The sequence below is a fragment of the Pristiophorus japonicus genome, chromosome 30 (genome assembly GCF_044704955.1).
Source record: "Pristiophorus japonicus isolate sPriJap1 chromosome 30, sPriJap1.hap1, whole genome shotgun sequence".
Taxonomy (NCBI): Eukaryota; Metazoa; Chordata; class Chondrichthyes; family Pristiophoridae; genus Pristiophorus; species Pristiophorus japonicus.
Window position 1 is genome coordinate 8,686,207 of NC_092006.1, and position 26,009 is coordinate 8,712,215.

Genomic DNA, 26,009 nt, shown 5'->3' on the forward strand with positions numbered 1-26,009 from the left:
CCCACAGAGCTCGGTGCCAATCGGCGGCTGGTACGCGACAGGAACAAGGGGTGTGCACTCTGCCACGAACGCAAACGGCCCGGGGACAGTCACTCTTGGCCCGACCCCCTCCGTGCCACCCCCCCCCCCTCCCCACCTCACAAACCTCTCTTTAAAATCAAAAATCATCCCAAGTTTGTGCGTAGTTCTTCCTTTTAATATAAATATCTGCAGCAGCAAAGGGAAGCAGTCGAGGGTTTTTTTTTTTCTCTCTCTCGGAGGGCGGGTGGGGTGAGGGAGCAGCCGGGGAGGAGGGTTAAATAAAACCGGCAAGTGCGCATGCAACAATAGTTGAGAGTTGCATGTCTCAGGGAAAATTAAAACATCGCAATTGATTTTGGGGAGGCCCGAGCAAAGGTTAAAACGGCGCCAGCCGTGAATCGGAAGCCAATTTTCCCTGAAGCCTCTCACCACATCTCACCCCCACCCCACACACACACACACACACACACACACACACACACACAAAACCCTAAACTCCCTGTAAAGTCACCTCCCTCCCCACCGCTGCCAACATACTTGCAGAGCGCAGTCTGCGACTTCCAGTTTCGAGGCGACACTCGCTCGTCGCGTGGGCCGGCAGTCAAGGGGGAGACGGAACCCGCTGGGGCAATGACCGCTCCATTTCCGGGCCTCGCCACGCCCCGGGCCGCCTCCTCGGGCCAGGCCCACGAGATTTGTACCCAAAGTTCAGAGCTTCTACGCAAAACAAAACTAAAAAAAAAAAACGAGAGAGAAAGAGAAAGAGAGGGAGGGGAAATTCGTTGAACCAACAGGACCGCTCGGCTCTTTGTTTCTGGACGCCCTTCGCAAACAGTGGAGTGCCATCCTTACCCGAATCGGTCACTAGACTGGGCAGGCGTTAACTCTCAACTCCATCCCCACCGCCCATTAAACACCCAAGAGGGGGAGTTTTTTTAAAATATATATATACATATATATATATATATGTATATATATGGTGGCTCACTGCTTAATACTGATTCGTTACGTTGAACATCGGGCTTTTCTGGACCCATTCAATTTTGCTATGTCAACAGTCATGCTGCAGTTACAGACTCCGACCACTAGGTGGAGGTCAGCGGAGCAAGTTTTACTCTTCCCCAATTCCTTCGCCATCTTGTACACATACACACACCCCCCCCCGCCAATAACATTCAGCGATTTGACTGTGACAGACGCAATTCGCTAGCATTAGCGTACGGTTCTGCCGCTGTCGGCGCCCGGCTAAAACATCGCGCGGGACGAACTCGCAGTCATCGGAGCTCTGCTACGAGAAACGAGGTGGCAAAGTTCACGTTTGAGTGTTTTTTTTTTAAAAACTGGGGCTGCAGGATACGTGGCCGGAAGGAAGGCGTAAGCCCGTCTGGCAGTGTGGCTGAACAGAGACACGAGGGAAGGATCAGAAGGGGCATTGCGACGGCGGCTGGCCTACGGGAGCAGGCTGTACAATTTACCCCCACCCCGCGATCTCTCGGGCGACTGGGCCCCAGCAGCTCAGTCGCTCGTGTTTTTTTTTTGGTGTGCGTGTGGCAGACTCCCGCAGCGGCGACGCACGAGGAACAGCGCCACGCCGATATGCGAGAGGCCAGCGGCATTCGCCTGCACACGCGCCCTGCGTGGCCTCCTGCGGATGGTCGGGGCACGCCCACCGGGAGGGGGAGAGCCGGAGCTGCTGCAGGTGGGCGCGCGCGGCATGCCAACCTCGGTGGCCGTGGGTCCTTTAGAGCCCAGCCCGCTGGCTGGCCTCCGACACATGGCCCTTTCTCCCTCTCCCTCCCTCCCACTCCAGAGTCAAAAGTCTCGCGCGCGCGCGCACACACACACACACACACACACACACACAAAGCAGTAGCCGATCCCGTGAGAACCTAACGGGGTTAAAAAAACAGCTCCTTTGGGGAAAAAAAGCACACGGAAACTGCGCAAAGCGGGGTGGAAGGTACTAAAAGCCCCAAAACCCCCCCCCCCAAGGCTCGACGCAACGATGGTCTCTGCCCGTTTTACAGGTGTTTAAGGGACGTGGACGGGGCAAGAGCCTGCTGCGATCATCCACCCCACCCACCCCTCCCAACAAAATTGCTCCCCGAGAGGATCTTTCTTCCGGACGGCAGGAGCCGCTGGATGGGGGGGGCGCACGGAGCGCCGGGAGGGGAGTGGAGATCGGAATGAAGCCCGATGGGTTCTGTTGGTTCACCAGTGCGAGGGCTGGATTTCTATAGATTTACGTATATATATAATATATATATAAAAAAAACAAATTCACAACGTTTCAACAGAGCCCTATTTCTCCCCCGCCCGCTCGCCAGCCAGCCCCCGCTCCATCAGACATGGTAGTTAAGCGTCCGCTCCAGCTGCGACCACACGGGGAGGGTGTGGCGGGGGGGGGGGTTGGGGAGGGCTCCGCTGGGGTCAGCCCGCGAGCTTGCTGGTGACCAGCGAGGACTTCCGCTGTGGCAGGTCCTCCGGCGTCGGAATATGGTCGCCCGTCACCAGGTTCTTGTCGGTCCCGCTGTTTGCCGGCTGCTTGTTCTTCATCTTGGCTTTGGCCATGTTGTAGTCCCCAGAGTCGAAGTACTTCTGCTACAAAGCAAAACAATTTAAAGAAAAGAAAAAAAAGGAGAAAGGAAAACGGGGAGGGAGGGGGGGGAAGGAGGAGACGACGACAGGCATAGCAGGAATTAAAAGCGAGGGTTTACTTTATAAAAGGGAAAAAAAGAAAGACTTCAGCCTTTCACTGACCACCGGACGTCCCAAAGCGCTTTACAGCCAATGAAGTACTTTTGGAGTGTGGTCACTGTTGTATTGTGGGAAACGTGGCAACCAATTTGTGCACAGCAAGCTCCCACACACAGCGATGTGATAATGAGCCGGATCATCTGTTTTAGTGATGTTGGTTGAGGGATAAATATTGGCCCCAGGACACCGGGGAGAACTCCCCCTGCTCTTCTTCCAATAGTGGCCCCGGGATCTTTTACATCCACCTGAGAGGGCAGGCGGGGCCTCGGTTTAATGTCTCTTCCAGTACCGCCCCTCTGACAGTGCGGCGCTCCCTCAGTACCGCCCCTCCGACAGTGCGACACTCCCTCAGTACCGCCCCTCCGACAGTGCGACACTCCCTCAGTACCGCCCTTCCAACAGTGCGGCGCTCCTTCAGTACCGCCCCTCCGACAGTGCGACACTCCCTCAGTACCGCCCCTCCGACAGTGCGGCACTCCCTCAATACCGGTGGAAAAAAAGATTTTGTGGAATGGTACCAGAACCGAGAGCTTATAATCTATCAGGAAGGATTGAACAGGCTAGAAAAGAGAAGGCTGAGGGATGATCTGATACAGATCTGAAAGATTATGAAAGGAGGGTGGATGCAGAGAGGATGTTTCCACTGATGGGGGAGACTAGAACTAGGGGGCATGATCTTAGAATAAGGGGCCGCCCATTTAAAACTGAGATGAGGAGAAATTTCTTCTCTCAGAGGGTTGTAAACCTGTGGAATTCTCTGCCTCAGAGAGCTGTGGAAGCCAGGACATTGAATATATGTAACACAGAGATAGACAGTTTCTTAACCGATAAGGGGATAAGGGGGTGGGCAGGGAAGTGGAGCTGAGTCCATGATCGGATCAGCCACGATCGTATTAAATGGCAGAGCAGGCTCGAGGGGCCGAATGGCCGACTCCTGCTCCTATTTCTTATGTTCTTATAGGTCAGAAAGATTATGAAAGGAGGGTAGATGTTTCCCCTTGTGGGGGAGACCAGAACTCGGGGCCATCAATACAAGGCAGTCTCTAATAAATCCAGTGGGGGAATTCAGGAGAAACTTCTTTACCCAGAGAGCGGTGAGAATGTGGAACTTGCTACCACAGGGAGGGGTCGAGGCGAATAGTATCGATGCATTTCAGGGGGAGGGAGGGGGGGGGGGGGGGGGGGGGGAAGAAGGGTCATCAGCTGGGGCTTCCTTCCAGCAGTGATCACCATCCAAAGGGCAACTGTGAGGGGCCAGGGTCAGATTCCCTCTCGGGGCTTGGCTGCCGGGTTTGTTGAGGGATCAGACCCCAGGGTGTCAGCTCCCTGAGACAAGGTGGTGAGCAACCTATAGGCTGGAGGTGGGGGTGTGGGGCTACGGGACAGAGAAACGATTACCGCATTAGGCTGTAGCAGCGACTGACCAAGGCCTGCAGTACACGCTCCTTACCCCTTTCTGCAGCCTCTTCATGAGGAACTCAGAGCCTCCGGGTCTCAGCCCCAGGACGGGGTACTTGGCTTTTAGCTTGACCTCCTCGGCCTTCTCGGGGCTCATCGCCCCTTTCTCCTGTGTGTCCTGTAAAGCAGTGCAAGAGGGGAGAGGAAACAAAAGATTAAACTTTGAGAAAAGTGGCTCCTCTTGTGCACTTGCGGAACACCGGAGCGGTGAAACAATAAAACAAAGTACAGTAACTCGCGATATTGGTGCGACGATTCGCCAATCGCGTGTTGGCCGGCTCAACGGTCACCTGCAAATCACAAGAGCCCCTTTTATTGTGTGCCCGCCCACCCCCGGAGGACCAACAGGACAAAGATTCACGCTTTGCCCGACTCGCGAGGCCAGAGGGCTCTCGCACCCCGACAATGTGCCGTCCACAGCGCAGTATTAACGTACAGGGGCTCACCATTGCCTGAGAGGCCCGAGGACATGAAAGGGATTCCAAGTTAATCGCCATATCAGAGCCCCACGAGGTATTATGGGGAACGTAGGAACAGGAGGAGGCCATTCAGCCCCTCGAGCCTGTTACACAGGAACAGGAGGAGGCCATTCAGCCCCTCGAGCCTGTTACACAGGAACAAGAGGAGGTCCATTCAGCCCCTCGAGCCTGTTACACAGGAACAGGAGGAGGCCTTTTCAACCCCTTGAGCCTGTTACACAGGAACAGGAGGAGGCCCATTCAGCCCCTTGAGCCTGTTACACAGGAACAGGAGGAGGCCCATTCAGCCCCTTGAGCCTGTTACACAGGAACAGGAGGAGGTCCATTCAACCCCTCGAGCCTTACACAGGAACAGGAGGAGGCCCATTCAGCCCCTCGAGCCTGTTACACAGGAACAGGTGGAGGCCGTTGAGCCCCTCGAGCCTGTCCCGCCACTCAATCAGATCACGGCTGATTTGTATCTTAACTCCATTTACCCCCCCATGCTCCATATCCCATAATACCCAACCAAAATCTAACAATCCCAGTTTTGAAAGCTCCAATTGACCCCGGCCTGAGCTTTCTGGGGGAGAGAGTTCCAGATTCCCACGGCCCTTTGTGTGAAGAAGTGCTCCCTGACATCATCCCCTGAACGGCCGGGCTCTAATTTTAAGGTGACGTCCCCGTGTTCTGAACGCCCCACACTCCCCCCGAGGAAACAGTTCCTCTCTCGATCCACCCGATCGAATCCTTCAAATCATCTTAAACACCTCGATCAGATCGTCCCTCAATCTTCTACACTCGAGGGAACGCAAGCCCAGTCTGTGCGGCCTGCCCTCGGGATTTAACCCTTTCAGCCCTTCTTCACACAGTAGATTTCGCTCCTTGGGGCTGGGCGAACAGCTTGGTGGGCTTAAAGCTCTCGATGGTTGGAAAAACCAGGAGCCCAATTTGGCGAAACCTCTCCCGATTTACTGCACACACAGACTTAGTGCAGTAGTCTTGTCTGAACTGAGGTGAAGAACTGGGGACAATTCAAGGCGGGCAAAACCCAAGCAGTGGCGAGGGGGGTCAGAGCTCGGCTTTTTAAACGCCTGCAGACTTTCGAAGGAAGGGGAGAGTGAGAGTTCCAGACTTCGGACGTCCAGGGGCGGAGAGAGCGGGTTTGAGCCTGAACTTCAGCACGGTGAGGATGCAGCGAGGAGAAGGGTGTCAGAAGGTACTTCCCGCTGGAAATCAGCCCAGTGACAAGAGAGTGCACGGATTGAACGCAAAAACACTGCTGCCGGGGACCAGAGAGAATTGAGGCCTTCCCCACATGGGTGTGGGTGGCAGCTGAAGCTCAGAACAGCGCAGTAAACAGCATTTAACAGGAGCGCGGTGGGCGAAAACACCGCAGCGCAGCGCCAAACCAGACAGAGCAGAGGGTCCGAGCTGTCGGCCTGTGCGGTGTCAGTTCATCTCGGTCAGGGCAGCTGGGGGGGGTGGGGGGGGGGGCTCCAATTGCCCTCGACGCCCTTGGGGGGGGGGAAAGAGAGTCAGGGTTCCCCGCCTGATTATTCCTACCCAGTGATCCCTGCTTAAAATGTGCACGAGAGAACCGTGATAAGATTTCGAGGACATGGACAGGAACAGGTGGGCACATGGCAGATGAAATTTAACATAGCAACATCCAAAGGTGATACGTTTTGGTAGCAAGTACGAGGAGCGATAATATAAACTAAAGAGTACAATTCTAAAGGGGCTGCATGAACAGAGAGACGGTGGCAGGGCAGGTTGAGAAAGCAGTTTTAAAAAAAGCATACGGCATCCTGAGCTTCATAAATAGAGGCACAGAGTACAAAAGCAAGGGAGTTATGATGAACCTGTATAAAACATTAGTCCGGCATCAACTGGAGTATTGTGTCCAATTCTGGGCATCGCACTTTAGGAAGGATGTCACAGCCTTCGAGAGGGAGCAGAAAAGATTGACAACAACAGTTCTACGGATGAGGAACTTCAGTGACGGGGAGAGACTGGAGAAGCTGGGGTTGTTCTCCTTGGAGCAGAGAAGGCGGAGAGGAGATTTGATCGAGGTGTTCAAAATCATGAGGGGCCTGGCCAGAGTAGATAGAGAGAGAGACTGTTCCCATTGGCAAAGGGTCGAGAACCAGAGGACACAGATTTAAGGCGATTGGCAGAAGAACCAAAGGCGACTCGAGGAAAAACGTTTTTACGCGGCGAGTGGTTAGGATCTGGAACCCGCTACTACCGGACGCCCCAAAGCGCTTTACAGCCAGTGAAGTACTTTTTGAAGTGTAGTCGCTGTTGTCATTTAGGAAAAGTGGCAGACAATTTACGCACAGCTAGCTCCCACAAACAGCAATGTGATAATGACCAACTCATCGGTTTCATACATTGAGGGATAAATATTGGGCCCAGGACACCGGGGAGAACTCCCCCTGCTCTTCTTCCAATAGTGTCATGGGATCTTTCACATCCACCTGAGAGGGCAGACGTGGCCTCAGTTTAACGTCTCATCCGAAAGACAGCACCTCTGACAGTGCGGCGCTCCCTCAGCACCGCCCCTCCGACAGTGCCACCCCTCCGACAGCGCGGCGCTCCCTCAGCACCGCCCCTCCGACAGCGCGGCGCTCCCTCAGCACCGCCCCTCCGACAGCGCGGCGCTCCCTCAGCACCGCCCCTCCGACAGCGCAGTACGGCGCTCCCTCAGCACCGCCCCTCCGACAGCGCAGTGCGGCGCTCCCTCAGCACCGCCCCTCCGACAGCGCGGCGCTCCCCCAGTACCGCCCCTCCGACAACACAGTACGGCGTTCCTTCACACAGGCACCGGGAGTGTTGGCCTGATGCTCAAGTCTTGGAGTGGGACTTGCACCCACAACCCTCTTAAATCAATCAGAGGCGAGTGCGCGACCCACTGAGCTTCGGCTGACAACTAGCTTGTTCGGGGAGAGGAGGGGTGGGGGATATTGAAATAGGAACACTAACTCCAGTGCCAGATGCTCTTCGCCAGCTCTGCAAGCGTCAGGCTGAATGACAAAAGCACTGCACGATTCAGTTTTCCTCAGCAAGTTGACAACCTTTGTGAAACGTTTTGCCAATCTATCATTCTCTATCCTAAAACAAATTGTATTGTAATTTACCAAACTATACAGCACATTGACCAGAACATCCGCTGCCCCGCTGTAATCAGAAACCACAGGCATTCCCACCAGTATTTCGCCGTATAAATTTAGCTCAAGCACGGTTCTTTATGCAAAAGGAAAATCTCCGATGATGCATTCCGCCTTGCTGTATCTACTGTGTGTGGAAATATAGACAGACGGAAAGTAAGCGCTCGCTCAGTACTGCGCTGGGAGTGTCGGCGTGGATTGTGGGTCTAAGTCTATGGAGCGGGACTTGAATCCACGACCTCGGAGGCGAGAGTTCTGCCAACCAAGCGAATGCTGTCAACCCAAAATAAAAACAGGATAAGCTGAAAACACACTGCTCCCGGAGACGGGATAATCTGTCGGAGGTAGACCAGTCAGTGGGTCTGGTCTGCTGCATGACTCCAGCATTTTCTGGCTGTACCACTCGACCTTAATCCCACGTACGGGACGCAAGATGTAGGCCAGTGGAGGCGGAAAGCGGTGGTGGGCAGGGGTGTCTTGTGCGGTCATTGTGGAGCAAACTTGTCTGGTGGCCTCTATCCCTCGACTCTTCTGCCAACCAGCTCCCCCCCCCACTCCGTCCAGCAGAGGGCTTTGTACCGTGTTGGCTAGGCCATGGTTAGAACTCAAACTCCTGGATTTTAAAATTCCCCATGTCCTAACTCGCACCGAGTCCCGCTCACCCATCACCCGCTGCCCCCATGTCCTAACTTGCATTGAGTCTCGCTCACCCATCACCCCCTGTGCTCGCTGCCCCCGTGTCCTAACTCGCAACGAGTCCCGCTCACCCATCACCCCTTGTGCTCACTGCTCCCATGTCCTAACTCGCACCGAGTCCCGCTCACCCATCACCCCCTGTGCTCACTGCTCCCGTGTCCTAACTCGCACCGAGTCCTGCTCACCCATCACCCCCTGTGCACGCTGACCTACATTGGCTCCCGGTTAAGCAACGCCTCGATTTCAAAAGTCTCATCCTTATTTACAAATCCCTCCGTGGCCTCGCCCCTCCCTATCTCTGTAATCTCCTCCAGCCCCACAACCCTCAGAGATGTCTGTGTTCCTCTAATTCTGTCCTCTTGAGCATCCCTGATTATAATCGCTCCACCATTGGTGGCCGTGCCTTCAGCTGCCTGGGCCCCAAGCTCTGGAACTCCCTCCCTAAACCTCTCCGCCTCTCTCTCCTTCTTAAAAATCAACCTCTTTGACCAAGCTTTTGGTCGCCTGTCCCCAATATCTCTTTTTGTGGCTCGGTGTCAAACTTCGTTATGTAGCGCTTATTTGAAGCGCTGTGGGACGTTTTACTACGTTAAAGGCGCTATATAAATACAAGTTGTCATCATCACAGGCAGTCCCTTGGAATCGAGGAAGACTTGCTTCCACTCTAAAATTGAGTCCTTAGCTGGCTGAACAGTCCAATAGGAGAGCCACAGTCCCTGTCACAGGTGGGACAGACAGTGGTTGAGGGAAGGGGAGGGTGGGACTAGTTTGCCGCACGCTCCTTCCGCTGCCTGCGCTTGGTTTCTGCACGCTCTCGGCGACGAGACTCGAGGTGCTCAGCGCCCTCCCGGATGCACTTCCTCCACTTAGGGCGGACTGGTCTTTGGCCCAGGGACTCCCAGGTGTCGGTGGGGATGTTGCACTTTATCAGGGAGGCTTTGAAGGTGACCCTTGTAACGTTTCCTCTGCCCACCTTTGGCTCGTTTGCCGTGAAGGAGTTCCGAGTAGAGCGCTTGCTTTGGGAGTCTCGTGCCGGGCATGCGGACAATGTGGCCCGCCGTGAAGCATAAAGTTGTAGAACTAAAATGTCAGCGTCGGAATTGAAACATTTTGGCAAACGGCAATGGGCAACAGAAAAGAACAAAAAACATGGTCTCTAGTTTCTTTTGCACGACGACAGAGCGGGAAGGACGCACATGCTGAGAAACGGGACACCCCTTCCTGGTACCTCCCGAACCCTAGATTCCAAACCCAGCCCACACTGACGCACGGGGGGGGGGGGGGGGGGGGGGTGGGGGAGTCTGCGAATCCTCGGTGAACTAACTAACTCTGGGACTTGGTCCCTCTCAAACCAGATCCCAGCTGGAGAGGGCGACGGGCCCTCGGTTTAGCGTGCCATGGGGAGGCTTTGCTCCACTGACGATACACTGCGTCGTCTGGGGTTATGAGGTCAGACTCCTGATTCGGATCGAGAGATCAAAACAAGCAGAGATGGAGGAGAGGCAGCCAGTGTGTACAACCCATCAGAAATACAGTCATCAACAGAATACAGTAATTAGCAGATGGCAAAGAACACTCCCTTGATATTTCTCTCCCCCACCCCCCACAAGTACAGTTTCCTGGACAACATTCCAGTCATTGCTTCCAGTGTTGCAGAATAATTGTTTTTCTGGGGGTAACAAGGTTAGTTATGCCAAGTCAGCTGTGGCTCAGTGGGCACATACTCGCCCGAGTCCCATTCCAGAGGCTTGAGCACATAATCCAGACCGACACTCCCAGAGACAGTAGAGGGAGCACCGCACTGTCGGAAGGGCGGTACTGAGGGAGTGACGCACTGTCGGAGGGGCAGTACTGAGGGAGCGCCGCACTGTCGGAGGGGTAGTACTGAGGGAGTGACGCACTGTCGGAGGGGCAGTACTGAGGGAGCGCCGCACTGTCGGAGGGGCGGTACTGAGGGAGCGCTGCGCTGTTGGAGGGGCAGTACTGAGGGAGCGCCGCACTGTCGGAAGGGCAGTACTGAGGGAGTGCTGCGCTGTTGGAGGGGCAGCACTGAGGGAGTGCTGCGCTGTTGGAGGGGCGGTACTGAGGGAGCGCCGCACTGTCGGAGGTGCCGTCCTTAGGATGAGACGTCAAACCGAGGCCCCGTCTGCCCTCTCGGGTGGATGTAAAAGATCCCGGGGCCACTATTGGAAGAAGAGCAGGGGGAGTTCTCCCCGGTGTCCTGGGGCCAATATTTATCCCTCAACCAACATCACTAAAACAGATGATCTGGGTCATTATCACATTGCTGTGTGTGGGAGCTTGCAGTGCGCAAATTGGCTGCCGCGTTTCCCACAATACAACAGTGAGCGCACTCCAAAAGTACTTCATTGGCTGTAAAGCGCTTTGGGACGTCCGTTGGTCGGTGAAAGGCGCTATAGAAATGCAAGTCTTTCTTTAAGGCGACCTTTTACCTCAAAAACATGCACTTGAAGCAAAGGTTATGAATCAGCGCGTGGGGTAAAGTGCAGGTAGTTAGGTTGTGGGTGGGGAGAGGAGCTGAATCGGGCCACAGGAGCAGAAGAGGGACAGCAGACAATGGAGGATCGTGTTGCTGGAACAGCAGTGGTATTAGTAACACAAGCCAGGAGCTATTTGGGGCCCGGTAGACCTTCACCCGTGACCCTCGGAGTGCTTGCTGCTTCACGGCGCCCTCTATTCACAGCCCGGTGTACGGGACACCGACTGTGCTCTCTCTCTCTCTCTTCGCTCTTTGTCTTGCTTGCCAGCAAAAGACAAGGGAGTGGCATCAGGCGCACTGTTATCTCTACGTCCATACTTGGTATGACGTCGCATTTACAGCACAGCAAACACTCAGCCCCACCGCTCTGTGCCGGTGTTTATGCTCAACACCAGCCCCCTCCCACCCTTCTCCACCTCCCCCGTCACCATATCCTTCTGTTCCTTTCTCCCTCGTGTGTTTATCCAGCTTCCCCTTAAATGCATCTCTGCTATTTGCCTCAAACCACTCCCTGTATCAGATTCCCAGAGGGCTCGACAGGGTAGATGCAGGGAGGATGTTTCCCTCGGGCTGGGGAGTCTAGAACCAGGGGTCACACAGTCTCAGGATAAGGAGTTGGCCGTTTAGGACTGAGATGAGGAGGAATTTCTTCACTCGAGGGTGGTGAATCTTTGGAATTCTCTGCCAGAGGGCTGTGGAGGCTCAGTCGTTGAGTATATTCAGAGTGGAGATCGATAAGATTTTTGGACGAGGGGGGCATTAAGGGATATGGGGATCAGGCGGGAAAATGGAGTTGAGGTCGAAGATCAACCATGATCTTATTGAATGGCGGAGCAGGCTCGAGGGCCCGAAACCTGCTCCTATTTCTTACATTTGTGTGTGGTAGCGAGTTCCACATTCTCACCGCCCAGCAAGTAAAAATGGACCCACTGGCCCTGGAGTGTTTATCTTCTCTCTTTCTCTCTCTCTCTCCTCGGCCCGGGGTTGACAATTGCCTGCAGCAACTCAACTGGAGCGAGGAGCTCAGGGTGTGGTGTAGCGGAACAGTGGGAGCAGACCCGCGCCCCGTCATTCAAAGGCCCAGTGCTGCCGAGGGTAGTCCTTGAGCAAGGCACTGGCTGGGCCTCCAGCTAAACGTTCGCGACTAACTTGGAGGTGGATGACCACTGTCGCTGCAGAGTAGCCTGGCCCAAGTTAAGAATAATCCCCAGCCAGGACCCTGGAACACGGATATGGGATTAACAAGCCCCGAATGAGGCAAGAGACAGATTGGAAGAACACAAGAAATAGGAGCAGGAGTCGGCCATACAGCCCCTCGAGCCTGCTCCGCCATTTAATACGATCATTCCGATCATGAACTCAGCTCCCCTTCCCCGCCCGCTCCCCATAACCCTTCACTCCCTTATCGCTCAAAAATCTGTCTATCTCTGTCTTAAATATATTCAATGACCCAGCTCCACAGCTCTCTGGGGCAGAGAATTTCACAGATTTACAACCCTGAGAGAGAAGAAATTCTTCCTCTTCTCCGTTTTAAATGGGCGGCCCCTTATTCTGAGACTATGTGCCCCCTATGAGTGGAAACACCCTCTCTGCATCCACCTTGTCAAGCCCCCTCATTATCTGATAAGTTTCAGTAAAATCACCTCTCATTCTTCTGAACTCCAATGAGTAGAGGCCCAACCTACTCAACTTTCTTCGTAAGACAACCCCTTCATCTCAGGAATCAACCGAGTGAACCTTCTCTGAACTGCCTCCAATGCAAGTCTATCCCGCCTTAGACAAGGAGACCAAAATTGTACGAAGTACTCCAGGTGTGGAAGGCGCTCCCTTGGCCCATCCCATATAATCCCACCTGCGCCATTTCCAGGCAGGCGAGGGTAGCTATGTAACCGTGACAGGATAGATGGTGGGGAGCATGCAGGAATGGTTCTGGCTACCCCACACATCATTGCTGCATTTGAGCATTCCTCGGTATTTCAGCAGAGATTGCCAAATGAGCTTGGTGTGCAATCCCTCTCAACCGGCTAGACGCCACTCAATTCGGTTAAGACTTTCCACTGCCCCGTAGTGACTTCAACCACCCCAGTTTGTAAGTACTGGTTAAATGGTGATGGCGTGGGAAGTGTCGATGTACAGAGGGACCTGGGTGTCCTTGTACACCAGTCACTGAAAGCAAACATGCAGGTGCAGCAAGCAGTTAGGAAGGCAAATGGTACGTTGGCCTTCATTGCAAGAGGATTTGAGTACAGGAGCAAGGATGTCTTACTCCAGTTACACAGGGCCTTGGTGAGACCGCACCTGGAGTATTGTGAGCCGTTTTGGTCTCCTTACCTAAGGAAGGATATACTTGCCATAGAGGGAGTGCAGCGAAGGTTCACCAGACTGATTCCTGGGATGGCAGAACTGTCGTATGAGGAGAGATTGGGTCGACTAGGCCTGTATTCACTGGAGTTTAGAAGAATGAGAGGGGATCTCATTGAAACGTATAAAATTCTGACTGGGTTGGACAGGCTGGATGCGGGGAGGATGTTTCCCCGGGCTGGGAAGTCTAGAACAAGGGGTCACAGTCTGAGGATATGGGGTAGGAAATTTAGGACCGAGGTGAGGAGAAATGTTTTCACTCAGGGTGGTGAACCTGTGGAATTCTCTATCATAGAAGGCTGTGGAGGCCACGTCACTGAATATATTTAAGAGGGAGATAGATAGATTTCTAGAAACAAAAGGCATCAAGGGGTATGGGGAGAAAGCAAGAATATGGTGTTGAGATAGAGGATCAGCCATGATCATATTGAATGGCGGAACAGGCTTGAAGGGCCGAATGGCCTACTCCTGCTCCTATTTTCTATGTTTCTACAGCGTACCTTCTCCACCCTGGAGGACGCGAGGCAGGGCTCTCTGTACTTTCAGATCCTCTGCTCGCCCGGGTGAACTGCACCCGGTCTGTTACCGTAATCCGCTCCGTCACATCAGTTCTCTCCTGCCTTGCAATTTGCTCCCAGCAACATATCCAGACAGTAGCAACTCCTGAATAAGGTGGCCGTGATCTCATGGGTATACACCTGAAAAGGAGACATTTGCAGGGCTATGGGGGAAGGATCGGGATTAATCAGATAGCGCCCTCAAAGAGCGGGCAGACACAAAGTTCCAATGGCCACCTCCCGTGCGACACAGTTCTGAGTCATAGTAATCAACTTCGTTGCTTCCCCCTTTTCCTGCTCTGGTCCAAAGGCCCCTCAGTAATTCTTCGGTGTCCAATTAATTTTCAGCATCTCACAAACTCCTCCAGTTGTCACCTTACTTTGTTGTTCAAGATCTTACTTATAAATAAAATGCCATTCTTAAGATACAGCTCCCTCAAAACACCTGGCAACATCATCTTTGTAAGGACCATGCGACAACTTGGGAATATGTGGAGGAGGCCATTCAGCCCCTCGGGCCTGCTGCGCCATTCAAGCAGATCGTGGCTGATCTGCACTCAACTCCATACCCCTCGATACCCATACCCAACAAAAATCTACGGAGGGGCAGCGCCGCACTGTCGGAGGGGGCGGTGCTGAGGGAGCGCCGCACTGTCGGAGGGGCAGTGCTGAGGGAGCGCCGCACTGTCGGAGGGGCAGTGCTGAGGGAGCGCCGCACTGTCGGAGGGGCAGCGCTGAGGGAACGCCGCACTGTCGGAGGGGCAGCGCTGAGGGAGCGCCGCACTGTCGGAGGGGCAGCGCTGAGGGAGCGCCGCACTGTCGGAGGGGCAGTGCTGAGGGAGCGCCGCACTGTCGGAGGGGCAGTGCTGAGGGAGTGCCGCACTGTCGGAGGGGCGGTGCTGAGGGAGCGCCGCACTGTCGGAGGGGCGGTGCTGAGGGAGCGCCGCACTGTCGGAGGGGCAGTGCTGAGGGAGTGCCACACTGTCGGAGGGGCGGTGCTGAGGGAGCGCCGCACTGTCGGAGGGGCGGTGCTGAGGGAGCGCCGCACTGTCGGAGGGGCAGTGCTGAGGGAGCGCCGCACTGTTGGAGGTGTCGTCTTTCAGATGAGACTTTAAACAGAGGCCGCATTTGCTCTCTCAAGTGGACGTAAAGGATCGCATGGAACTATTTTGAAGATGGGCAGGGGGAGTTCACCCCGGTATCCTGAGCAATATTTATCCCTCAATCAACATAACAAAAAATTATCTGGTCATTATCACATTGCTGTGTGTGGGAGCTTGCTGTGCGCAAAATGGCTGCTGCGTTTCCCACAATACAACAGTGACCGCACTTCAAAAAGTACTTCATTGGCTGTAAAGTGCTTCGGGACGTCCGGAGTTGTCAAAGGCGCTGCAGGAATAGAAGTTCTTAAAATTCTATGCGTCCAGCACCAATATTGGAGTGTAGGAGAAGCAAGTCAAGTCAGCGGCTAGCTTTGGTCTTGGGAAAGAACACGTGGGATAGGGCACACGTCTTGATTTCAACAGAAGGAAACTTGTGTCGGGTGGGGGATTTGGAGGATAAAAGGGGTTAGTTCAGAGGGGTCGAGACCACACAGGTGCAATGATGACAGTTACACTGATAAAACAGACAGCTGAGAAGGATCACCCATCAGATAACGTGCCATCTTCTCTGTCTGGAGTACACAGCAGTAATTTGAGGGCGAGGAGTTAAAAGTTTCAGACAACAAGCACACCACACATTATCGTTACAAAGCAGAGTGGAGCGAAGCTGCTTTTCTGGATTATACCAATGCACGGATGCTGACGCACTGTTGCTGGGCAGCCTCACTGCTCAAAGTTAGAATCGCAACAACTTTATACAGTGCTTGTAATGTAGTAAAACGTCCCACGGCACGGGAGCGATTATCAAACAGCATTGGACACCGAGCCACACAAGGAAACAGTGGGGCAGATGTGCAAAAGCTTTGTCAAAGAGGTCGGTTTTAAGGCGTGTCTTAAAAGGAGAGAGAGGCGGAGAGGTTTAGGGAGGGAATTCCAGAACTTGGGGCTCAGGCAGCTGAAGGCACGGCCGCCGATGGTGGAGCGAAGGAAATCGGGGGATGCTCAAGAGACCAGACATCTCGGAGGGGTGTGGGGGCTGAAGGAGGTTACAGAGATAGGGAGGGGTGTAGGGGCTGGAGGAGGTTACAGAGATAGGGAGGGGTGTAGGGACTGGACGAGGTTACAGAGATAGGGAGGGGTGTAGGGGCTGGAGGAGGTTACAGAGATAGGGAGGGGTGTAGGGGCTGGAGGTTAGAAAGATAGGGAGGGGTGTAGGGACTGGAGGAGGTTACAGAGATAGGGAGAGGCGAGGGCCATGGAGGGATTTGTAAACAAGGATGATAATTTTGAAATCAAGGCATTGCTTAACCGGGAGCCAATGTAGGTCAGCGAGCACAGGGGGTGATGGGAGAGCGGGACTCGGTGCGAGTTAGGACATGGGGGCAGTGAGCAGGGGGTGATGGGTGAGCGGGACTCGGTGCGAGTTAGGACATGGGGGCAGTGAGCAGGGGGTGATGGGTGAGCGGGACTCGGTGCGAGTTAGGACATGGGGCAGTGAGCAGGGGGTGATGGGTGAGCGGGACTCGGTGCGAGTTAGGACATGGGGGCAGTGAGCAGGGGGTGATGGGTGAGCGGGACTCGGTGCGAGTTAGGACACGGGGCAGCGAGCACAGGGGGTGATGGGAGAGTTGTGGATGAACTGAAGTTCTCTTTGACCATTCCTCACAGAGGGCTCAGCTGGCTGGGTTTTCCTTCTCTTTCCGAGAAACAACGTGCCTCAAAGAATCGGAACGAACACTGTGAGGTGGCAGCTTTGATCATAGAACTTGGTTTATCAGGGAGAAGAGGGTGGCAAAGTGGTGCTGAATAAATACTCGCACCGCCATGTCGGACACGGTTTCTGATCCAGCAGTTGGACCGAAGGACAATCTGCGCTCCCACTGACAGAGTATCCTGGGCAATCTCAATCTAACCCCTCATTGCTACCGACCTACATGCAAACCGCACAGAATTCTGGACACTTTCATTTGTAGCTTTGAGTGAAGTGGACAAAGATTTTCATTTCAACAGCCGCTTTCAGCACCTAGGGACATCGCAAAGCGCTTTACAGTCAATCAAGTACTTCTGGAGTGTAGTCACTGTTGTCATGTGGGCAGCCAATTTGCACACAGCAAGCTCCCACAAACAGCAATGTGATAATGACCCAGATCACCTGTTTTAGCAAGTTCTGACGAGGGGGTCATCGACCAGAAACGTTACCTCTCTCTCTCTCTCTCTCTCCACAGATGCTGCCTGACCCGCTGAGTGTTTCCGGCATTTTCTGTTTTTATTTCAGATTCCAGCATCCGCAGTGGTTTGCTTTTGTATGTTTTAGCGATGCTGGAGGGGCAGTATTGTCTGAGGGAGCGCCACACTGTCGGAGGGGCCGTCTTTCGGATGAGACGTTAAACCGAGGCCCCGTCTGCCCTCTCAGGTGGATGTAAAAGATCCCGGGGCCACTATTGGAAGAAGAGCAGGGGGAGTTCTCCCCGGTGTCCTGGGGCCAATATTTATCCCTCAACCAACATCACTAAAACATAAGAACATAAGAATTAGGAACAGGAGTAGGCCATCTAGCCCCTCGAGCCTGCTCCGCCATTCAATAAGATCATGGCTGATCTGGTTGTGGACTCAGCTCCACTTACCCGCCCGCTCCCCGTAACCCTTAATTCCCTTATTGGTTAAAAATCTATCTATCTATCTTTGACTTGAAAACATTCAATGAGCTAGCCTCAACTGCTTCCTTGGGCAGAGAATTTCACAGATTCACAACCCTCTGGGAGAAGAAATTCTTTCTCAACTCGGTTTTAAATTGGCTCCTCCGTATTTTGAGGCTGTGCCCCCTAGTTCTAATCTCCCTTACCAGTGGAAACAACCTCTCTGCCTCTATCTTGTCTATCCCTTTCATGATTTTAAATGTTTCTATAAGTTCACCCCTCATCCTTCTGAACTCCAACGAGTAAAGACCCAGTCTACTCAATCTATCATCATAAGGTAACCCCCTCATTTCTGGAATCAGCCGAGTGAATTGTCTCTGTACCCCCTCCAAAGCTAGTATATCCTTCCTTAAGTAAGGTGACCAAAACTTACGCAGTACTCCAGGTGCGGCCTCACCAATACCTTATACAGTTGCAGCAGGACTTCCCTGCTTTTGTACTCCATCCCTCTCGCAATGAAGGCCAACATTCCATTCGCCTTCCTGATTACCTGCTGCACCTGCAAACTAACCTTTTGGGAGCCACAGCGTTTCCGTAGTGTAGTGGTTATCACGTTCGGCTAACACGCGAAAGGTCCCCGGTTCGAAACCGGGCAGAAACATTAGCAGTAATCGTGGCCGAGTGGTTACGGCGACGGACTAGAAATCCATTGGGTTATCCCGCGCAGGTTCGAATCATGCCGACTCCGATTCTCAGCATTTTCCGTCCGGAGGAGGCGGGGGTCCCCGATGGAGGGCACTCTACGCAGGGGTCCTCCCACTATTCATCGGGGACTTGGCCTGGAGGGTGGTGCACGGAGCAGTGCCGTGCAACAAATTTTTAAGCCGGTTCACGGACTCCCAGGCCGCCTGCAATTTCTGCGGTCTGGAAGAGCCCGTGTTCCATGTTTTTATGGAATGCACAAGGTTGCAGCCCCTGTTTTATTATTTGAAGGGGCTGCTCCTGAAATTCTGGCTGCACTTCAGTCCCACTCTCCTGATCTTTGGGCACCCTGTGCGGAGGGGAGCGGGTAGGTCCGAAGGCCTCCTCGTAGGACTGCTCCTGGGCACGGCCAAGGGTGCCATCAGCCGGTCCAGGCAGCGGGCGGTCGAGGGGGTCGTTCAACCTGACTGCCTGCCTCTCTTCCGCTCTTACATCCGGTCCAGGGTGTCCTTGGAGATGGAGCACGCGGTGTCCACCGGTACGCTCGCGGCCTTCCGCGAGAGGTGGGCACCGGAGGGACTGGAGTGCATCATCACGCCCGGCAACCAAATTTTAATTTGATTTTACGTTTTAAAGTTTAATTTGTTTTAATTGCCGGTGCTTTTAGTGTCCCCCTTCCCTTTTATAGGGGGCACTGGGGAAAAATTGTGATTTTAGTGCCCAAAAAAAAAACCAAAAAAAGAAAAACACAAAAAAAAGGGGGAAAAAAAAAAAGGGCCTTGTAAATGTCTGGTGTGTCACCCAGGTCAGGTGGCACGGTTTAATGTTTTTTGTTTTGCAGATGAACTCCAAAAAGAGTTTCATGCACAAGGACCCCCAGGTCCCTCTGCACCACAGCATGTTGTAATTTCTCCCCATTCAAATAATATTCCCTTTTACTGTTTTTTTCCCCCAAGGTGGATGACCTCACACTTTCCGACATTGTATTCCATCTGCCAAACCTTAGCCCATTAGCTTAACCTATCCAAATCTCCTTGCAGTCTCTCTGAATCCTCTACACATCCCACTTTCCCACTAATCTTAGTGTCATCTGCAAATTTTGTTGCACTACACTCTGTCCCCTCTTCTAGGTCATCTATGTATATTGTAAACAGTTGTGGTCCCAGCACCGATCCCTGTGGCACACCACTAACCACTGATTTCCAACCCGAAAAGGACCCATTTATCCTGACTCTCTGCTTTCTGTTCGCCAGCCAATTCTCTATCCATGCTAATACATTTCCTCTGACTCCGCGTACCTTTATCTTCTGCAGTAACCTTTTGTGTGGCACCTTATCGAATGCCTTTTGGAAATCTAAATACACCACATCCATCGGTATACCTCTATCCACCATGCTCGTTATATCCTCAAAGAATTCCAGTAAGTTAGTTAAACATGATTTCCCTTTCATGAATCCATGCTGGGTCTGCTTGATTGCACTATTCCTATCTAGATGTCCCGCTATTTCTTCCTTAATGATAGTTTCAAGCATTTTCCCCACTACAGATGTTAAACTAACCGGCCTATAGTTACCTGCCTTTTGCCTGCCCCCTTTTTTTAAACAGAGGCGTTACATTAGCTGCTTTCCAATCCGCTGGTACCTCCCCAGAGTCCAGAGAATTTTGGTAGATTATAACGAATGCATCTGCTATAACTTCCGCCATCTCTTTTAATACCCTGGGATGCATTTCATCAGGACCAGGGGACTTGTCTACCTTCAGTCCCATTAGCCTGTCCAGCACTACCCCCTAGTGATAGTGATTGTCTCAAGGTCCTCCCTTCCCAAATTCCTGTGGCCTGCAAATTATGGCATGGTTTTTGTGTCTTCCACTGTGAAGACGGAAGCAAAATAATTGTTTAAGGTCTCAGCCATTTCCACATTTCCCATTATTAAACCCCCCTTTTCATCTTCTAAGGGACCAACATTTACTTTAGTCACTCTTTTCCATTTTATATATCTGTAAAAGCTTTTACTATCTGTTTTTATGTTTTGCGCAAGTTTACCTTCGTAATCTATCTTCCCTTTCTTTATTGCTTTTTTAGTCATTCTTTGCTGTTGCTTAAAATTTTCCCAATCCTCTAGTTTCCCACTAACCTTGGCCACCTTATATGCATTGGTCTTTGATTTGATACTTTCCTTTATTTCCTTGGTTATCCACGGCTGGTTATCCCTTCTCTTGCCGCCCTCCTTTTTCACTGGAATATATTTTTGTTGCGCACTATGAAAGAGCTCCTTAAAAGTCCTCCACTGTTCCTCAATTGTGCCACCGTTTAGTCCTCGTTTCCAGTCTACTTTAGCCAACTCTGCCCTCATCCCACTGTAGTCCCCTTTGTTTAAGCATAGTACGCTCGTTTCTGACACAACTTCCTCATCCTCAATCTGTATTACAAATTCAACCATATTGTGATCACTCATTCCGAGAGGATCTTTTACTAGGAGATCGTTTATTTTTCCTGTCTCATTACACAGGACCAGATCTAAGATGACTTGCTCCCTTGTAGGTTCTGTAACATACTGTTCTAAGAAACAATCCCGTATGCATTCTATGAATTCCTCCTCCAGGCTACCCCGTGCGATTTGATTTGACCAATCGATATGTAGGTTAAAATCCCCCATGACTACTGCCGTTCCTTTTTCACATGCCTCCATTATTCCCTTGATTATTGCCCACCCCACCGTGAAGTTATTATTTGGGGGCCTATAAACTACGCCCACCAGTGACTTTTTCCCCTTACTATCTCTAATCTCCACCCACAATGATTCAACATTTTGTTCATTAGAGCCAATATCATCCCTCACAACTGCCCTGATATCATCCTTTATTAACAGACCTACCCCACCTCCTTTCCCTTCTTGCCTATCTTTCTGAATCGTCAGATACCCCTGTATGTTTAATTCCCAGTCTTGGCCACCCTGCAACCATGTTTCTGTAATGGCCACCAAATCATACCCATTTGTAATGATTTGTGCCGTCAACTCATTTACTTTATTTCGAATGCTGCGTGCATTAAGGTAGAATGTTTTCATCCTAGTTTTTAAACCATGATTTTTAGTTTTGACCCCTCCTGCAGCCCTTTTATATTCAGTGGCCCTTTTTGTTTCTTGCCTTTGGTTTCTCTGCTCTCCACTTTTACTCATCTCTTTTCTGTCTTTTGTTTTTGTCTCCTTTTTGTTTCCCTCTGTCTCCCTGTATTGGTTCCCATCCCCCTGCCATATTAGTTTAACTCCTCCCCAACAGCACTAGCAAACACTCCCCCTAGGACATTGGTTCCAGTCCTGCCCAAGTGCAGACCGTCCAGTTTGTACTGGTCCCACCTCCCCCAGAACCTGTTCCAATGCCCCACGAATTTGAATCCCTCCCTGCTGCACCACTGCTCAAGCCACGTATTCATCTGTGCTATCCTGCGATTCCTACTCTGACTAGCACGTGGCACAGATGATCTGGGTCATTATCACATTGCTGTGTGGGAGCTTGCTGTGCGCAAATTGGGGTTTCCCACATTACAACAGTGAGCACACTCCAAAAGTACTTCATTGGCTGTAAAGCACTTTGAGACGTCCGGTGGTCATGAAAGGCGTTATATAAATGCAAGTCTTTCTTTTTTTTTAAATAAAATAAATATTGGCCCCAGGACACCGGGGAGAACTCTCCCTGCTCTTTTTCCAATAGTGGTCGTGGGATCCTTTACATCCACCTGAGAGGGCAGACGGGGGCCTCGAGTTTTATGTCGCATCCTGACAGCGAGTGCCAGTCCAGATCTTGTGCTCGTGACCTTCTGACTGAAGAGGCAAGGGTGAAAGCCACTGCGACATAGCCGACTCTGCTGACGAACACAACAGTCATCGTGGCAAGCCTAAAGCAGCAGAGCGTGAAAGGCAGGCAGTGTCACAGTGACATTAGGCTCGGCCGGGCAGTGTAATCCTGACCGCTAACTCTGCAGCTAACTCGTGCTGCAGGTTGCCGGGGAGTGATCAATATTAACCCTGACTCCCTGAAGGAGGAGAACTGCTCCACCCCCCCAGTCCCCAGCTTGCAATACCAATGTGTCCTCAATTAACTGATGGCGTTAAGAACGAACATACAACGAAAGACTTGCATTTATAAAACACCTTTCACGACCACCAGACGTTTCAAAGCGCTTTACAGCCAATGAAGTACTTTTGGAGTGTGGTCACTGTTGTATTGTGGGAAACGCGGCAGCTCAATTATGCGCACAGCAAGCTCCCACACACAGCAATGTGATAATGACCCAGATCATCTGTTTTAGTGATGTTGAATGAGGGATAAATATTGCCTAGGACACCGGGGAGAACTCCCCCTGTCTTTCTTTGAACAAGTGGCTGTGGGATCTTTTCCGTCTGCCTGAGAGAGCAGACAGGGCTGTCCAAGTTCTGCCAGCCAAAAGCTTAAAGTGCCCCAATTTCTTGATTTAGGCGTCACATCTTGATTTCGTACAACAGTGCCCACACTCCAAATGCACTTCATTGGCTGAAAAGCACTTTGAGACATCCGGTGGTCGTGAAAAGCGCTATATAAATGAGTGTTTCTTTTTAGGTGAGAGAGAAGAAAAGCAAGGTATTGAGTCCTTTGATGCAAAAGAATCACCCCAGTTTGACAGTACATACTCTAACTGCACTAATCTCACAAATTGGGTCAAATGTATGCTCAGCTCTGAGGGAATCGGTTGTGAGATGCAATTAATTACCTGTAGCCCTGACAAGAGCTCTGAACATTGATAGATAACTATTTAATAGAGCGTAGCAGCCATTTCGTCAGCACTATTTAAACCATAAAGTTCAGAGAAGCTGGTGTTGTTCTCCTTAGAGCAGAGAAGGTTAAGGGAAGATTGACCAGAGGCGTTCAGAATCACGAACGGTTTTGATAAGAGTAAACAGAAGTTGTTTCCAGCAGCGGGAGTGTTGGTAACCAGAGGGCACAGATTGAGGGCAATTGGCAAAAGAACCATGAAGAAACGTTTTATTTACGCAGCGAGTTGTTGTGATCAGGAACCCGCTGCCTGAAAGGGCGGTGGGAGCAGATTCAATCGTGACTTTCAAACGGGGGATTGAATAAATACTTGCAGGACTTCAGGGAACGAGGAGGGGAGTGAGGCTATATGGATAACTCCACCAAAGAGCAGGCACTGAAACGATGGGCCAAATTGGCTTCCTTCTGCACTGTATCACTCTATAAGCGAAGACTTTTCTCTGACAATTGCCTCTCCGTTCCTGAATACAGACTCTTGGGGAGGGACAGTTCCACGGGCACCCAGCAGCCCTCTGTGCGAGGCCCGACAGCGTGCCAGCCTGCCACTCAACCGTGAGGGTGACACAGACAGCCAGGCCCTCACCCAATATCCACATAGCAAGGTGTCACAAACAGCAATCAGACCAGTTAGTCTGGTTTTTGTTTTAGTTGCGATGGTCGGGGAAATACTGTCCAGGATGCTGCTTGTCTTCCAATTGTTGCTACGGGAGCTTCAACATCCACAACAGGCTGACCAAAAGAGGGCACCTCCGACAGCGCAGCATTCCCTCGGTACTGCACTGTGAGTGTCAGCCTAGATTATGGGCTGAAATCTCTGGAGTGGGGGAGGGAACTCCAGACTCTCTGACACAGAGGATTACTACTGACCGAGCCTAACTGTCAAAACACAGTAGGGAGAAGATGGTTTCAAATAATTTATCATAGGGGACAGGCAGAGAAGCGGAGCCGAGTCCATGATCAGATCAACCATGATATTAAATGGCGGAGCAGGCTCGAGGGGCCAAATGACCTACTCCTGCTCCTTATGTAGAACGATTGCAGCACAGAAGCAGGCGGTTCGGCCCATTATGTCTGCGCTGGCTCTTCGAAATAGCGAATTAATCCCACTCCCCCACTCTTTCCCCATAACATGTCAGCCGTGGCTTAGTGGGCAGCACCCTCGCCCGAGTCAGAAGGTTGTGGGTTCAAGTCCCATTCTGGAGACTTGAGCCCATAATCCAGGCTGACACTCCCAGTGCAGTGCTGAGGGAGCGCCGCGCTGTCGGAGGGGCGGAGCTGAGGGAGCGCCGCGCTGTCGGAGGGGCGGCGCTGAGGGAGCGCCGCGCTGTCGGAGGGGCGGCGCTGAGGGAGCGCCGCGCTGTCGGAGGGGCGGTGCTGAGGGAGCACCTCGCTGTCGGAGGGGCGGCGCTGAGGGAGCGCCGCGCTGTTGGAGGGGCGGCCGAGGGAGCGCCGCACTGTCGGAGGGGCGGTGCTGAGGGAGCGCCGCACTGTCGGAGGGGCGGTACTGAGGAAGCGCCGCGCTGTCGGAGGGGCGGTACTGAGGGAGCTCAGCGCTGTCGGAGGGGGCGTTAAACCGAGGCCCCGTCTGCCCTCTCGGGTGGATGTAAAAGATCCCGGGGCCACTATTGGAAGAAGAGCAGGGGGAGTTCTCCCTGGTGTCCTGGGGCCAATATTTATCCCCCAACCAACATCACTAAAACAGATGATCCGGGTCATTATCACATCGCTGTGTGTGGGAGCTTGCTGTGCGCAAATTGGTTGGCGCATTTCCTACAACAGCCACTGCATTTCATTGGCTGTGAAGCGCTTTGGGACGTCCGGCGGTCGTGACAGGCGCTATCGAAATGAAAGTCTTTCACTCTTAGGGGGGAGGCCATTCGGCCCATTATGGCTCTTTGAAAGAGTGACCCAATTGGACCCATTACCGCCCGCTGTTCTTATTCCGTAAAAATACAAATTTTGCCTTTTTTGAAGTATTTATCCAAATTCCCTTTTGCAAGTTTGTACAGAATGTGCTTCTCTTTCAGATCAGATAACTGGCTGCGTAAAAAAGACAAAAATCTCCCTGGTTCTTTAACCAATAAAGCTCAAATGTAAAAAAAAAAAATTCAATTTGAAACATGTCCTTTTTTTTTTCCCCACCACCCCCGCCCGCCCGCACAGCTGACCCCCCCCCGGGGCGCTGGCGTCCCACACAGTTTAAGCCGTGCAATTGCTTGCTGGTCAGGCCCCGCCCGCGCCGGCCCGCGCCGCCCGGCTTGATCGACGGGCCGCGCCGGCCAATCGCAAGCGCCCTGCCCCGCCCAGCGTCGGCGCGGCCGGCCAATCAGCGGGGGCCCGGGGAGGCGGGACCTCCGCCCGAGCCGCCGAGAACGCCCCCATTTCTCGCTCTCGCTTTAAATAAAAGGGGGGAAACCCCCCCCCACCCCCACACACTCCCCACTTTGAAGTCGAAATTTCCGCCGAAAGACGTCGACCTCCAGGAAAAAAAAAGTGGGGGGGGATTTGTTTGTTGGTGAGGTAAAATCAAGATGTTTTTTTTTACCTGTTTTTCGTCGCCGGTTTCCTCAGCTTGCGTCTCGAGCTCGCGGTTTTCCGACATGGCGGCGGTTGTTGGGGCCGATTTCGATTTTTCTCGGATGATTTTAAATGTTTTGTTATTGATTTATCGCGCGCGGGGGGGGGGGAACAGTAAGAATTTGCCGGGAGAAATCGTCGCTCCCGCTCGCCTCACGCCAACCGCCCGCCAAAGATGGCCGCTCGCCGCTGTCACCTGGA

General features: G+C 52.5%; 1 protein-coding gene and 1 non-coding gene across 3 annotated transcripts; one reads left to right on the forward strand and one right to left on the reverse strand.

The window, feature by feature from the left end:
* Positions 1 to 990: 990 nt before the first annotated feature.
* Positions 991 to 26,009, reverse strand: ensab (endosulfine alpha b). 2 transcript variants are annotated; one of them, XM_070868635.1, is made up of 3 exons: positions 25,777 to 26,009; positions 4,229 to 4,354; positions 991 to 2,619 (listed from the first exon to the last, which is right to left on the reverse strand). In XM_070868635.1, the coding sequence occupies exons 1-3, from the start codon at positions 25,831 to 25,833 to the stop codon at positions 2,452 to 2,454; spliced, it is 351 nt and encodes a 116-aa protein (XP_070724736.1). In that variant the 5' UTR covers positions 25,834 to 26,009; the 3' UTR covers positions 991 to 2,451. The 2 variants fall into 2 exon arrangements, with proteins under 2 accessions (XP_070724736.1, XP_070724735.1); XM_070868634.1 differs by having other exon boundaries at positions 991 to 2,622.
* On the forward strand, positions 18,309 to 18,381 carry trnav-aac (transfer RNA valine (anticodon AAC)). The gene has a single exon. It is a non-coding gene; the product is annotated as a tRNA-Val (tRNA).